Source organism: Colius striatus, chromosome Z (genome assembly GCF_028858725.1).
Source record: "Colius striatus isolate bColStr4 chromosome Z, bColStr4.1.hap1, whole genome shotgun sequence".
Classification (NCBI taxonomy): domain Eukaryota; kingdom Metazoa; phylum Chordata; class Aves; order Coliiformes; family Coliidae; genus Colius; species Colius striatus.
This window is the reverse complement of record NC_084790.1, coordinates 57,333,768-57,349,779: the sequence shown is the minus strand read 5'-3', so window position 1 is coordinate 57,349,779 and position 16,012 is coordinate 57,333,768. Positions and strand designations below refer to the sequence as shown.

General features: G+C 37.5%; 1 protein-coding gene across 17 annotated transcripts in view; it reads left to right on the top strand.

Annotated features, from left to right (window-relative positions):
- Positions 1-16,012, top strand: part of MPDZ (multiple PDZ domain crumbs cell polarity complex component) — a 90,711-nt gene that overhangs the window by 13,586 nt on the left and 61,113 nt on the right. For 15 of the 17 annotated variants that reach the window (XM_062017271.1, XM_062017278.1, XM_062017277.1 and 12 more), the window contains exons 4-11: positions 1,513-1,725; positions 2,664-2,803; positions 4,850-5,063; positions 6,985-7,113; positions 8,274-8,477; positions 11,665-11,779; positions 13,975-14,063; positions 15,779-15,974. In XM_062017271.1, coding sequence (XP_061873255.1) covers positions 1,513-1,725; positions 2,664-2,803; positions 4,850-5,063; positions 6,985-7,113; positions 8,274-8,477; positions 11,665-11,779; positions 13,975-14,063; positions 15,779-15,974 — 1,300 coding nt within the window. The remainder of the gene's footprint in view (positions 1-1,512; positions 1,726-2,663; positions 2,804-4,849; positions 5,064-6,984; positions 7,114-8,273; positions 8,478-11,664; positions 11,780-13,974; positions 14,064-15,778; positions 15,975-16,012) is intronic. The other 2 variants (XM_062017273.1, XM_062017272.1) reach the window with 2 other exon arrangements.

The following is a 16,012-nucleotide window of genomic DNA, read 5'->3' as shown; positions in this document are numbered from 1 at the left end:
GTGTTGTTACATGTAATGAGCTGTGAAACAAGTCTTATCTACCCGAGCCTTACAATGTTGCTGAAATGATTTTTATGTGGCTAAAGAAAGTGCATGTGTGCATATTTTAGGCTTTATGATTTGTTTGAAGCACAACCCAAGTGATTCCTCACAAATGTGGACAACAGAACATCGCTGTGTAATACACCTCACTAGATTCCAAACATTGCAATTTTCCTCTTTCCAGTCTCTTGTGGCAGAGTCTTAAGTGCTATTGAAGCTTTTTCCTTCGAGTGCCATCTTGTCTTTTTTCTGCAACTTGGGGGTCTTCCCAGGCACATAAGGTGTTCAACAAATGCCTTTTCTTCTATTGTATTTTCCTAAAGCGCCCAGATGAGAAGGAGTTGTGTGATAAATGCTGACTTTTTAATGACTGGACTGTTTGGAGAATAATATGATAAAAATAATTGAAAGCATGCTTAAACAGCTGAGACTGGTGCAGTAGACATTTCAGAATGCATGTTCAGTTTTAAATTTTTTTGCTGATATTTGAAGTTTAAAAACAAAGCTTCAAAGAAGGAGAGTCCCAGTCTTTTGTATTGCAGTGCTGAATGCTAGAAAATTTGTGCTATAAAACTATGCAAAGTATTTGACGCTACAGCACCGTGGTTCTAACTTGTGGCTAGCATGCCAGCCAAGTATGAAACAGATGGATGTGGAGTAAAGCTCCGCCTCTTGACAGTCAACAGGCAAGTGGGACAGCAGCCCAATGAGGGCTTTTGCTTCACCTGAGCTTTGTACCACCACCAGCCATTCATTAAATTGATTTGTCAGAGACCTGCTTGAAAATAGGAAATTTACTATGGCAGGGTGAGGTGGAAAATTTTCATATTTTCTTTTGTTTGTGAAAGACAAGTGTATATCAAGGCTGTTTTTGTAAAGGTACAACTGTGGTTTTCAGCAGCCTAGTGATATTAGACTTGTTTACTATTTTTTTTAATTCTAAAGATAAAACTGCGGTTTTCAGATCAGCCTAGTGGTATTAGAATTGTTTACTAGTTTTTATTTAATTCTATCTCATGTAGACAGTCACATTGGCAGCCATACTGTATAGTGATGCAAAAACTTCAACCAGTGAATTTTGTTTCCTATGTATCTATTGACATTTCTTTCTTCATCAAAAGATACATACTTTTCAAGAACGTATTTTGCCATAAAATATTTTATAAATTTGGTTTTAAAAATAATGGCCTCTGCAAGATTATTCATACTTGCTTACCTCTACCACTGTGTTAGAGTGCTTAATAAAAATTATTATCTTTATCAATTTATTTCAAGTTTTGTGCTGATAATTCACAACTTTACATTGATGATAAATATTAAAGATATTTTTACATTTTATAACGCTTTTTTAAAATATAAAATTGGCATTTCAGATATTTTTAACAAGCAGTTGTTCTATCATGATGCTTTTGAGTAAGGAGGAGGTTTTTGCTATGTCTGTAAATCTGTGTCACCATTAATCTTTTACAGGTAAATATTACACCTTCCATACATTCAGCTGGTGAATTCCCCCAGCTTCTCAGTCATGTGGGGTCCTTGCCACATAATGAATTATATTACTTGGCTCAGCAGAATGGCAGCCCAACTAATGTGCTGGAAGCCTCGATGAGATCCATTACTCCTCAGATTAATGGGAAGTCCTCAAGTGATGACTTTGAGCAGCTCATTAGAAATATGTCTCAGGTAAGCATATCATCTCATAACCACAAAATGTGGATCACAGATTGTTTGAAAGATTAAAGTATGTGTTTATTTAAAAGCAGTTGAATTTTTAAGCAAACCAGAGCTCACTTGCACTATAAAATACAATAACTTTTTAATTTGAGGATCAATTGGTAAATGAGAAAACAGTTGTAAAGGTATCCTGGACTTTGTTACTGCTGAGTTATTGTCTGTAGCTGGGCAGCATGCCTCTTGTAGATCAGCATGCCATTATCTTTCCGTGCTTCTTCTAGGACTGAAGCTCTGCGTGTAAGGGAGATATGTTGTCTAAGCATACCATTGTATGCATAACTAATGAAAGCTAGTTCTGTGACTTGCTTGGAAATAAACTGGAAAATTCCTTATTGGCCTTACTATGCATTGTTCTGTAGTCTTACTGCTTTCCTGTGGTAGGCAGAAATGGTGGACATATCCTTGCATTGGCTGGAGCTGAGAATGGCCAGGCATATATTTTAGCATTTTTCTAATTAACCTGTAGGAGAGCCAGATAGGAGAAGTCTTTTGCTGTTCTCCTGGAGAGCCTTTTGTGAAGCCCTACTTTTTCCCATTTTCTGAAATTTATCCTGTTTTTCTAGTTCGCCTTGAGAGTTCACTTGTCTCCTCTAAAATTTTATAGACACATATGTCTTAGTTTAGTCACTACTAAGCCTAAATTCTTTATAGTTAGCCATATTTAGGAACATTTCTGGGCCGTAATAATCTTTGTTTCTCAAATCTTTCATAATTTTTATTCTTCTGTATGATAGCAAGAATTGAACAGCTACATTTTAGTTACCAGCTAGTGTAGTCTTGTCCAGCTATAGCTGTCAAATTAGAAACTAATTTCCAAGTTGTTTATTCATTATTGTTGCTTTTCAAGACTTTTAACATTTGTAGTCTTTTTTTCCTCTGCTGAATAGGGTCGTCTTGTTGAGACAATTGAGCTTACTAAACCTGTAAGCGGTGGCCTGGGCTTCAGTGTTGTGGGACTGAAGAGTGAAAACAGAGGAGAACTAGGAATATTTGTGCAAGAAATCCAGGAGGGAAGTGTGGCACATAGGTAAGGTTACTGCTGGAATATTTTAGTGTACCAAGTGTTAACATGATTCTGCAATTTGATTGTGTAATTGCTGTTGGGTTTGTGATACAAGGGCATGTTTCTCTCATATTCTAAGCCATACATCAGAGCAGATTAAATTTATTTACCACTACAACTTATGTAATGTTGGAAAGGGGCAGGCAACACATGATCTGTTCTGAATTTATAGAATCTACAGGTGCAGTATCTCTGTGGTTTGCTTATACTATCTCCTTTCCACCAGAGAAAACAGGGAGGTTGCTGTTCTGTCATGTTTTGTCATGGCTTTTAAATCTGAAGTACAAATTCCACCATCCTTGAAAGTGGGATGAAAAACAATTTGGTGTAAAAACTCATTTGTAACAAGCAGGGTTGTCTGCTAGGTAAGGTCCCAATGAGCAGGTGTGAAACCCAGCTTTTAAGTTAAGCAAGGCTTGACTGAAAGTGTTTGAACTCTTGCATGAAAAGAGGTGTTTAGCTGATGTTACCAGAAACTCAGCAATAATAATAGCTTGGGGAAAGTATGGTTTAGACTTCAATACAGGTTCCACAAATCGTGTTGAAAGAAATGGATTTATGCTGTAGGAACAGCCTGAACTCAGTGATGAATGGCAGCAGCGCTGGTGAACTCCAGACTGGTGGGGTGTATAACTGTGTGTGGGTTTGCTGATCAGAATTCTGGCCAGAGCTGCTTCATGACATACTCTGCTTGTTGCATGGGGAGCTTGAGGCGTCCTGGTGCTATTTCTCACTGTGCTGTAGGGAAAGATTTTCTGATTATTTGTGGTCTGAATGCTGTCCTTTCAACAGAAGGCAGAGCATAGCCTGTGGAGTGCATTCAGCTAGGAAAAGTCACATGCTCTGTGTCATTACAATATTTTTTAAACTGCAGAAATTATGCTTTCTTTTTTTTTTTTAACTTCTCCTTTGAAAGTTCTTTGCTTTTATTTCTCTTGTTCTGTGGAGTTAAGACCAATCTTTACTGAATCTGGCCCTGCCTGATTTACTCGGGAGAGGAGAAACGTTCAATAAACTTTAATGGGGTTCATGAATCAAAAAGGCCCTGGCAGTAATAATTCTTCAAGAGCACTCTAAAAAACAGTTAAAATTCACAATAGAAATATTATGGGTTGAAGATAAATAGTGTTTTTCTTGAATGCTGTTGAGTACCTTGGCTTCTACCCTGTAGGTGCTTGTGAAAGCTGCTGTAATAGGGATCTGCATTTTTGCTGCTGCCCTTTGTTTGTAAAGCATTGCCGCTTGGGATGCTGAAGACTAGACGCCAGAGTTTTTGCTTGTTTGTCATAGAGGCAATAGGAGTGGTGGAGGAGGCAGAGGGTAACTCATCTGTGTAGGCTTCATACACTTCCTTGGAGCAGATATGGAGAAGGGCTCAGGATGTGATTTTACAGTAGTGCTTCCTTTGTCAGAAAGTGAGGAGTTATTTTTAAAATTTGTTCAGGCTGGTTTTTTTCACCTTATTTAAAAGGGATCTATTTTACTATTTTTGTTCTTTTCTTTCTCTACCTCTCCTTCTTTTTCTCCTTTTCTTCTTTTTTGTGCAAAACGAAATTTGTTTCCATAACATCTTGATGAAAGTATGTTCCACTCCATGGTTTGATGAATATTCAAAATGGGCTCACTAAACAAAGTGTAGCATTTTGGTCGGTTAAGCAAGAGACTTAAAGTCAAGAATAAATATAAGTTCCCAGGCTGTGGTTAGGAGTGACTGAGATCTAATATGCTTAGTCTCGCATGGGGGTACAGGGAGAAGAAAGCTAGCTAGGGGGTAGTAGCCAGAGGAGAGTGGCAGTGGGATTAGCTTCAAAGGAAGCAATCACCAGGGTGCCGCATCAGCTCCTTTCAGCAAAACTGCAGGGAGAGATTAAAAAGTGGGGGGAATAGAGAACAGATTATTAAAAATACTGGAAAACTGTCAAAATATGGTAATTCCTGTGGCAACACTTACTTGGTTTTTCTGTTTGTTTATTTTGTCATCCCACTTCCCTGTTTACACATACATAACAGAGATGGAAAGCTGAAGGAAGCAGATCAAATCCTTGCTATTAACGGACAAGCCCTTGATCAGACAATTACACATCAACAAGCTATCAGCATCTTGCAGAAAGCAAAAGATAATGTCCAGCTAGTTGTGGCCAGGGGCACTTTCCCTCAGCTCATCAGTCCTGTAGTTTCCCGGTCTCCATCTGCTGCTAGCACAGTTTCAGCCCATTCCAACCCGGTGAGTATGCCCCAGATGTCTATCTAAACAGTTCTGGGCATGTAGACACAGCATTTAGAATTTTGAGACCTTTTTTTTGTAACTTGTATATGCCTTTCCTTAACAGTTCTTTGTGATTTTCTTCTATTTATCTTTGTTCTACCTTTTCCGATGCAAACAGTAGAAAATATTCAGGCATATTGTGGGTGATCTTGACCTTGTACATACTCCTTCCCATCCACCAAATTCTCTATATCCACCAATGCAAATAAACCATATTTACCTTACTTTGTGAAGCTCGGTGTGTGGTAGCAGTAAACAAGATCTGTTTTTCTCTTTGCATTCTGCTGGGGCCAACAAATTTTTGAGTCGCTGCAATATGATCTGTACCACTAGCCAGATAGGTGCTTCTCTGTGTGGTTGTCTTTTGTCTGTTAGTGGGACTCAAGTAATGAGAGAGAGAGAGATCAAAATGTCATGTGCAGAGACACACTTTAGAACCCCTAGAAAGCAGTTCTGCTATGTTTCCTTTCTTTTGAAAGTTTTTGCACATCTGGGTTCAGAGAACATAGCTCAGAAACATGATATTAACTGCACTTTCTCTTCCTGGTATCTTAATGTATTGGCTTGTCCTGGGATGAAACAGCCTTCATTTTCTGTAGGTTTCATTGTCTAGTCATCTGTGGCTCTTCCTTAAGGGAGTCAATAGTCAGAAGTGTACGGAACAATCAGCCGCAAAAAAATAGCTATTTTATTGTTATTTTAATCGTTAAGATAAAGTGAAGTGAAGAAATTTCAGAATGGTTCTTTTCTGTGCAGGAATGAAACTAATTGGCTTAACTTTTACTATCAGTGCTTGGGAGAGGCCTGCTCTCTTCCAATATTCCTGTGACATACTTCTATCTGTATGTGATTGTTTCTGTATTCTCTGAACAGTATTCCTTGCTTGAAAAAAATGTTTCTTTTATACCTGCCACAACGCCTTCTGTGTTTTTTTCTAATGCATGCCTTTCCCAGTCCTTGTGTTTTCTTTTCTTACAAATGCTGGGAGAAAACAGCTTATCTGGATACATTCTTTTTCCTTCAGGCTTTGCTTGATCACTGTTGGCTTACATTAAGACTGCAGATTCCCAAACAGGTACTACAGGGCTTTATATCTGCAGCACATTGATTACTCCAAAATAATATAGTTTCAAGATCCTACCTGGTGGAGCACAAGCTGCAGTTTTAAATTTCAGATGAGTTTACAGTGTGTTTTGTACTTCAGGAGTAACAATGCCAGGGGCTTCCAGTCATCCCTCAGCACCACCCTCTGCCAGCAAGCTAGCATTTGTCAGTCTTTCAGAGCAATTTTGTTCCTTTCGGAACATGAAGCCTGACATCAGAGCTACTTCATTCTAGTGTGGCTGACATTGGACAGTCCAGAAGTCTGTGTTCATTACACAGGGATGAATTCTGCTGATGTCTGCCTTGCACTACCTGGTGCTGCTTTCAGCCTTAACCTCTAAATTGGATTTATGCTTCCTCCTGTGTTTTGTTATACTGGCCAATGTGAGCATGCATTTAGATTTTAATTTCCAGGCCTATGGGCAGTCCATACTGTGACATGCAGCAGTATTTTGTTGTTGACTGCAATGGGACATGGAGGTGGATAGTCCTTTGTTGCTGCTTAAATTCATGCAGCAAGTTCTTGAAAGGCCTGATCTACCATCCATCTCTGGTTTGTACCAGAGAAATTCCAACTGTTAAGAGAATAAGCAACGTGTGACTTAAATGTTACGAAACAGCTTTTACCTAATAGCAGTTCTTTGAAAAGTCCCATATTTCCACCTTCCTCCCACCTTCCTCTCTTCTAAAGCATACTCAAGAGAAAATATTTTGTAGGTTTTAGTACTTATATCCTTACTTTAATAATTGACAAGCTTGTATTTATACCTTTTAGGTTCACTGGCAGCACATAGAGACCATTGAGTTGGTGAACGATGGCTCAGGTCTGGGATTTGGGATAGTAGGAGGAAAGTCAACTGGAGTGATTGTTAAAACCATCCTTCCAGGAGGAGTGGCTGATCAGGTAAATTCAACCTACCCTTCTATTTATCATTCAATAAATGTGAATTTACTCTTTACTTTCACAGTCATGCTAAGTAGTGATAACTTTTCCCCTTGTTAAGTGAAAAAGAGAGAGTAAGTGGGGAAATTTATCTTCAGTAAATGTGCATTTAATGTAGGGGGATCTGTGCGTTTGAATGTAAAGTCTGGATTAGGCTCTAAATCACATTTTTAAACCAGTTACATGGGAGTAAGGAACATACCAACCATGTTCACTCTTCCCTGACAGCTAGGAGCGTCTGCTTCTCTCTGCTGTGCTTACAGAAGCTTGGAGCAGGCACGTGGCTTCACAGGCCTGCCTTAGGACATGGGCTCTACACCTGTGCAAAAGGCTCATGTGAATTGAATTTGGGGATCACAGCTGACTTCAAGCTTGTCCCATGAATAAATATCTAGTGCTGCATTCATGATGATCAAGGAAGTAATAGGCACAGAGACTGGTCAGTTCTCCAGTCACAGAAATGGTAGTCTGATGACAGGGTGTGGAGATGCATGGACAGAATTTACTACCATGGCCTTTCCCTGAGCAAATGGATATGTTCCTTTTATAGACCTGCCTCTTTAATACTTTTTGTATGGGCTAAATTCATGTGCTGCTTTTTTACTGATTAAATGTACATCATTAGGAGAGTAAACCAGTGTAAAGCAATATAGATAACTGTATCACAGTAAGGGAAAAATGTGTTTTATTTGGCAGTTATGGTTAATCTTGAGGACTAGTTTTTACATATAGGTGCAAAAGGGAATATTCATTTGTATGTTGTCTTTTGGAAGTGTGTTTGGAAGTGAAACCTGAAGTTCTCTAGTCTACACGCAGTTGTTAAATAGCAGTAGATAGTAACCATAACTACATGCATTTTGTTATGTGCGTGAGTGGCTGGCAGCTTGAAAAGAGATGTCTTGGATATTTCCATGAAAATTTATAGTAAAATTAGTGTGCCTAATTGGGCAACCTAATTTTGTTCTCCTTGTTATCAACATATTGACTTGACACTCAGAAAAGTCACCTGGTTCATATGCCTTGAAAGTGAGTAAAGCTATGTGATCTTTTTCTAGTTGTATGTTATGTGAGGAAAACTACAGGACATTAATAGATGTTTTTCGTCATTGTTCTTATTCCAGCATGGGAGACTGTGTAGTGGTGACCACATCTTGAAAATTGGTGATACGGATCTAGCTGGAATGAGCAGTGAGCAGGTGGCGCAAGTTCTAAGGCAGTGTGGAAATCGAGTGAAACTGGTAATTGCAAGAGGTCCTATTGAGGAGCCACCTCCACCAGCAGTCCCTCCAGGTACACCTGTACCCATCTCCACACCAGAGAAACAGGTAAGCGACAGTGAATATACTTAACTCATGGTTAGTTTTTACTTCAAACTTCCTTTTCTTTTAGCTGCTATTTAAATGGCTTTTACACGTTTATTTTCAAAGGCTAGATTTTCTTTTTTTCCAAGTAGTGATATTTTCAGCTGACAGTCAGCTGAAACTCTGTAAGCTCACAATGCAAGGAACTATATGTTTGAAGCCTTTTGGGATCAAAGCTTAGGACTTCCATAAGATCAGAATAATGGTCTGTTTCTGGGTTGTTTGTGATTGTGCAGTAGTACTCGGGGAACAACTGAAGCCATGCAGTCTTTTCTTCAGACAGAGGTCTGTAGCATTTCCCTATCCGCTTGTCCTTTTCCTCTCCAGGAACACTTCTTATTTCTGTATCATTGCAGCTATCCATCCTGTCTGTGCTAGCCAGTGTATAGATGCTATGTCTTTCCTGCATGACCTGGCATTGCTCCATTGCTAGATAGATTAAAAAAAAAGCCAGCTGCTACTCTTATTCTCTGCTGATGATTGTACTCTCTGTGCTGCTACTCCTCTACAACTGTCAGCCACTTAAAAAATGCTGTAAATATTGTCATGTCCTGTCAGCTCAAAACCTCTACAAAATAGGTCATTTGAATGTTTGCAGCAAAACCTTGTTTCATGGGAGTCCGGAAAAGTTGTATTTTGTCATATACAGTTAAGACCAAATACGTGAATACATGGAGTGAGTGAAAGAAAGTGGTTGTTTTTGAGCCTAAAACTAGACAGAATTTATGCCTTACATAGATTTTTTTTGTTTTGTTTTGTTTACATTTTTGTTGTGTTTTTCTAGATACTTTCTAGTTATATTTCAGATAGATCACTTTGGAAGATAAGAAGCCTTAATGATATTTTGCATGATTACCATTGTTTTGCCTCTGTCCATTGTAGTGGTATCTCTGGAGAATCTTTCTTTAGTGACTATAAGGCAAAGAAAGTTAATATTAACATAGAGTCTTCTGAACATCTAAAAAGAACGACAGGCTGATACTTTTGTGTCCCTACAGTACTCAGAGGCATGGAAACCTGGATGTTATTTTAGATAAAGGGGTCAATACTTTGCCATACCCTGTATATTTCTTCAGTATTTGCCTTTATGAGGTTATATATGATGTGGCATTGAAGACTGTATTTGCAGCTGCAGGATGTATAGGATTTCTAGTTCCAAGGAAATGGCTCAAAGCCATGAAGTGTCCAAATTTGATTTTTTTTGCCATCTTCCTCTCCATTTCCATCTTTTTCAATACCTTATTCCTGGTTCATCTCACCTTGCAGGAGGCAGTCCTGCCCCCTTATTAGACTGTTTCTGCCTGCACAAAGTGTTGTTTTCAGAGGGAGCACCCAGTTAATGGTGCTGCAAGCCTCATTAATTTCTGTCTGGAATGAAGATGATGATGGAAACAGCATGGCTTGTCTGTTTCTTTCTGGCAAATACAGGGTAGATGAAGACTTCATGTTGCTCTTAAAACTACTAGAGAGAGCAGAAGGGCTTTCAAAAATAGGCACTTCTCATCATGTCCCTTATAGATGTCTGTCCTGTAGGAATTCATGAGGTTATAGAAGTCAAAGGCATTTTTTAGAGGAGTTACACTTGGCCATAATAATCAGAGAGGTAGTTAAATCACTCTCAGAAGCAGTTTCATGTCATTACCCCTTGTCCTGTCACTAGATGCAATAGAAAAAAGGGATGCCCCCACCTCCTGACACCCACCATTTGTATACTTAAAAATATTAAGGAGATTTCCCCCTCAGTCTCCTCTTCTCTAGACTAAACAGCCCCAGTTCCTGCAGCCTTTCCTCATAAGAAAGATGTTCCAGTCCCCTTATCTTGGTGGCCCTGTACTTGACCCTCTCCAGAAAATCTCTGTTCCTCTTAAGCTGGGGAGCCCAGAACTGGACACAGGACTCCAGATGGGGCCTCAGCAGGACAGAGTGAAGGAGGAGGAGAACCTCCCTCAGCCTGCTGGTCACACTCTTCTTGGTACATCCCAGGATGCCATTGGCCTTCTTGGCCACGAGTACATATTGCCGGGAGTTGTTCAGGTAAAAAACTGAAGTGAGATTCTTTTTGGCAAGTAACATCGTAAGTTTTCAGAAGTCTCCTTTTTTTGGCACATGCATACTGATCTAATAAAACTGGGTTTAGTTAATATCTACCTGGATGCCATATTGGCACTTCAAATAATGTTAGCTGCTATTTATTGTGCAGAAGAGACAGAATAAAATAGGAGTATAACAGGATGTTGATACATTTTTACTATATTGATGAATTCCCATTTGAAATTTGTATCTAAATATTAGTGTCCATATAAACATAATGAAAAGAAATCATTGCATATATAATCATATACTGGTGTATACATATCAGCTATGGAAGTGACTTATTAACTATTTGATTTAGACAAGTGAAAGATGATTTTTTTTTTTTTAAATTATATAAAGTAGAGGGTTTTAAATTCTTTTTTAAATAAGAAAGCAATATTGTTATATAGGATTTTAATTGATATTGAACTTTCATTACAAATACAAGAATTCATTATCCCCAAAATTCTTAGTTATTGACATTTAGAGATTTGTAGTAGATACTAGTGGAGGTTGTTTTTCTTTAGCTAGCCAGAAGTTTAAGTTCTACTTTCTAAAACAGAATTTTAAAGTCTTTCAAAAGTAAGAAACATAATTGCCTCACTAGTAATAGCTTTTATAATATTTTAAACTTGGTATGCACAGGAAAAAAATAGCTCTATAGTTATTCACTAGGAATTTAAACAAAAATATAATTTTGATCTTGTTTTTCCTCTTTTTTAATAACACAGCAGTCTAAAACTGTTTCTGAGGAGAACCCAGAAGGGTAGTAAGATACGTAATCTAACATTTAAGTGTGGTTTGTGGATTTTTTTTGTACAAGAGATTAATTGTTCAATTGCTATGAGTTTCAGCAGTCCATCATCAAATAATGGTTTTGTAGGTTAGAGGATGATATCTCAGGGTCAGTGGAGCATTGCTTTGCAATGAGAAGTATTACCTACCTTTAGATTCTCTGTTGATGACCAAATAATAACAGAAGCAAAGTTCATACTTTCTTTTTACATTTGTGTCTAATTTTTACGTTAACGACATCAAAAATGTGGCGGATCCTTTCTAATGATGCATTTCTTATTAGGCAGATGCTTCTTTTGATCACTGTGAAGATGGGGAGAAATTTAACGTTGAACTCACTAAAAACAACCAGGGATTAGGAATAACTATTGCTGGTTACATTGGAGAAAAAACGTCAGGTAATGATCAGTTCCTGCAGTTCAGTCAACAATTGGTTGCATAGTATGGTGTGCGTGCATCAAAGATTTAGTTTTCATAGAGCGTCTCTGAAAGAAACCTTGACCATCTAAAATTTTTGGTAAAATTTGTAAAGCAAAAAGAATTGTTTTCCTTTTGCAGGGACATTCAACTAGGAAGCAGTCAGTTTAATTAAAAAGTCCCACAAAATTTTGTAATCAATTGTATCTTCACTCTCAGATGAGGTTTTTAGTTAGATGTTTTGCAAAACAATTCTAAAATAGATTGAGCCATTGTTATTAAAACTAGCTAGGCTTCTTAAATTACATTTTCATTTTAAAAAGTCTCTTTCCAGATAAATACATTAATATTCTGAGTAGTTTTAGGAGGTGTTGTTATTTTTTAATTGAGATATATAATACTGCTGGCAGAATTCCTTAGTGGTGTCTGGATATAATAAGTGTTGACCTCTGAGCTGTTGCAGACAATACCTCTCTGAATAAATAAATGCAATGATGTTCCTGTACAGCTGTGTATTTTTACTTTGTCATTTACACTTTATTTTTCAAAAAAATAACCCAGAATTCTGTTAGGCCTCCCTTGGGGAGACTTGGCAAGTGCAGTGCTGCTAGGAAGGGACAGTCGTCAAATGCTTTGTAAAACTTCTCAAAGAGCTCTCAACTTGACTTTTACCCATTGTTAGAAAAATTTATGGATATTATTGGCAGTTATTGGCAGTTTACATATCTCATTTGTTGTCGTTGAGAAACTGGACGATATTTTGTCTGTTCTGTAGTAGAAGTTGATCACAGTTTGTGTAAGTCAACTTTTAATAGCTTCTACTTGATTCTTCAAAAGGAAAATTAAACTGTAGAACACGATAGACATGATAGCGTATCTTAACTGATTTTGTGTTGGTGTATCACCAGTGTTCTATTTTAAATTACATGTTGTATGTAACTGCATTAGAAAGTGCTCTTGTTTTAGGAACTAACAGGACATCTCACTAATTGTGGCTTAACATTTAGCTAAAGTACAACTTTGCTGTCAGAGAAGCAGCAAGGTCTGCAGCTATTCATGCATGTGGAATAGCAACTTGTCATGTTATCATAGAGCTGTTATAGGCTATAAAAACACTTGGAAATTAGTTAAACCAGACATTTAACTACTCACAAAACCTAGGAAAACAACAAGTTAAGCAAAACAATTATAGAATTGTCAATATCATGACCTAAATATATTCGTAGTCATATTCTTCCATAGCTGAGTACAGTCATTATAGCGAAACATACATGTAACCCTCCTTCTTGCTAACTTGTCATATTGAGGCCCAGTAAAATACGAGTTTCAGGTCCACAAAGGCACTGGCATGTCTTGACAACTGTTAGACCCTATATTATAGTGGATTATCTTCCCATCAAATGTATTCATTTAATAGAGCTGGAACTTCTGTTGAGAGAAAGTAGATTATGTTTCTAAAACCCTTGTTACAGGTCTGTGACCCTCAGACCTGGTTTCATGCCAGTTCATCCTAGTATTATTGTTGATTTCATTTCTACTATGCAAAAGATGCTGTAAGAACTCATGAAATGATTCTCATTTTGCTGAGCCATTGAAGTTGTTTCAAATTCCACCATGTTTTTACTAAAACTGATTTCTTTTTGCAAAATGTCTCTATGTAGTTGCTTTATGACCTTTCTTTGTGGTTTGAAATAGGTAACTGTCTAAAATTATTCTATTTTGGGGTTAAAAGCTGGTTCAGACATAGTTAAAAAATAGTTCAAATGTAAGTTGTAGTCCTACTTGCTTATAATTTTCATGACTTGGTTATCCAAGCATGCATTTTCTTAAGTAGTTATTAAGTACATAGAAAACATAGAATTTACTAAGGTACTGCACTCAAAAGGAATTTTCTGTCCTGCAGTTTTAGAACTGGAATATTTCTTCTTTTACAGCGAGAATTATGAATTTGGAACTGTAAGATTTAGGATTAAATCTGATCTAGTGCAAGCTGACATTAATCAAGCTCAAACTTTAGAAAAATAATATATATACTTTGCTTAAAACATGTACTTTCTTGCTGACTCTGTTTCCTTTCTTTTTCTCCCTTTGGCTGATGGCATTAATTAGAGATTTTTACATTAGTTAAACTATTTCTTAATAAATTAGTTGATTTCATTTTCTCTGTTCATCCAAGAGCCTTCTGGTGTCTTTGTGAAGAGCATTACCAAAGGCAGTGCTGTTGAATATGATGGCAGAATCCATGTAGGAGATCAAATTATAGTTGTAAGTAAACAGAAAGAAATGAGAGCACTTGTCTGCTAAAGTCTGCTTTTTTAAATTGTGAAGAAATGCTCATGTCATACTTGTTTAAAACATTTAGGATTACTGCTGAAATGGTGAGTCCTTTTTTTTTTACTGATTTTTTAGTCATATTATCTTTCTGTTTATGCTGTCTGTGAGTATCGTCTTAAGAATACCTTTGTTGAGTATGTGTTATCTTATCAGAAGGACCGTTGAGACTGCTTATTAAAGGCAAAGTTTCAAGGTTTGATTCAAATTAAACAACTGTGTTATTTTAAAAGTATGTCATTAAAGTTTTAGATGCTCAGAGAAATAAGAAACTTTCATGCACAAAATGTTAGTTGTGTGGTGAAAATCAGGCCATGAATGCAGGAACTGTGTTTCTGTGGTTGTCATAGATCTTTCCTTAAAATTGTACAAAAACAGTGCTAGGGACTAGTTGCTGTCTTGTCCAAGTATGAATGGGCCTGCATATTTGTATGTGGATGTACAGGTATTTTTTGTAATGATTTAAATGCTGAGTACCAATGGCTGAAATAGATTATTCCAAAGTTTTATTTCTTCTTCTGTAGATGCAGAAGGAGAAAAAGACTCGAGCGACCTCAGACAAAAGAATAATAAACATTTTTAAAATGTAGTTTGCTTAAGTGTAGATGATAAATTAAATAACTTATGTTTAATTACTTTATATTTAAAAGAGCACCAGAGTTGACAGAAATTAGATGAAGGGCAACAAAATGATTAAGGTTCCAGGGGAAGTGATTCTTTTTACAGGAGGAACTAGAATAATGGAATATGTGTGTTTCATAGGAAGACTGAAACAACTGCAGGAGTCTATAGTATTACTGCTGTATAGTATAGTACCAATACTGTGGTGTTGTTAGAAACATTTCAGAAATTCAAGGCACTGAGTAGTGAGATGAAGAAAGTAGGATTATAAGGAGTTTTCAGGAAGAAGGAGAACAAAATATGGCATGTACTAGGGATAATGGGATGAAACTGAGCAATGCCAAAGTCTTGAATTTCAGGGAAAAAAAAAAAAAGAGTTAATGAAATAATGGTATGGTTTCAAACAGAGGAGGACAAACTCTTAATATTTAAATCATTAAAATGATAGACTACATATTCTGGCTGAGACAATGTTTGATTGTGAAATTTGACTTCATAGTATTCAGTAGTATACATCACTATATCTGAGGTTACTTGGTGTCAGAACAGCTGGGCATGCAGTTTTTCCTGCCGCAGTGGTTGGGTGCTTCTCACTTTGCCCTCCCCAGCTCTCCCAGCCATGGCTGTGTTGCTTTTTTCACCCAGTATTTTCTCCTTGGAGATGAGGATGGCTGAAGTGGTTGAGCAAGCAGGCTGTGTAACATACCCTGTGCAACATATGCGACATCCTCTCCCACTTCACAAAGCAGATCTGCCTGGTCCCACTGTGATGGATACCCGAAGGACTTCTCCCCACTTTTCTATGGTACTGGTACCAGTACCTAGCTGCAGGGTACTGTAGTGAAAGTGCTTAATGTATCCAATTGTTGTTAAACCATCCAGGTTTTTGTTCTTGTCCCTCTGCTTGCTCTGTGCTTAGGCTAACAGATGCTGAGAGTTCACTGTATTATTTTACCCTGGACATTTTAAATTTCTTTTCTCTTTTTGGGGTGATGTCCTGGGGACTCAAAAGCTGCTTTATCCTTCAGGTGGATGGAACAAATCTTCAGGGTTTTACTAACCAGCAAGCAGTTGATGTTTTGCGGCACACAGGACAAACGGTTCGGCTCACTTTGATCAGAAGGGGACCTAAGCAGGAAAATCGTATTCAGCCTCAGGAGGACTTCAGTGCTGCTGTTGAAAACGACTTAGTGTTCCAGACAATGGATAGTAGCACAGACAAAGGTAATTAAAAATGGCTTTGCTTTAAAGTTGGTTTGAAA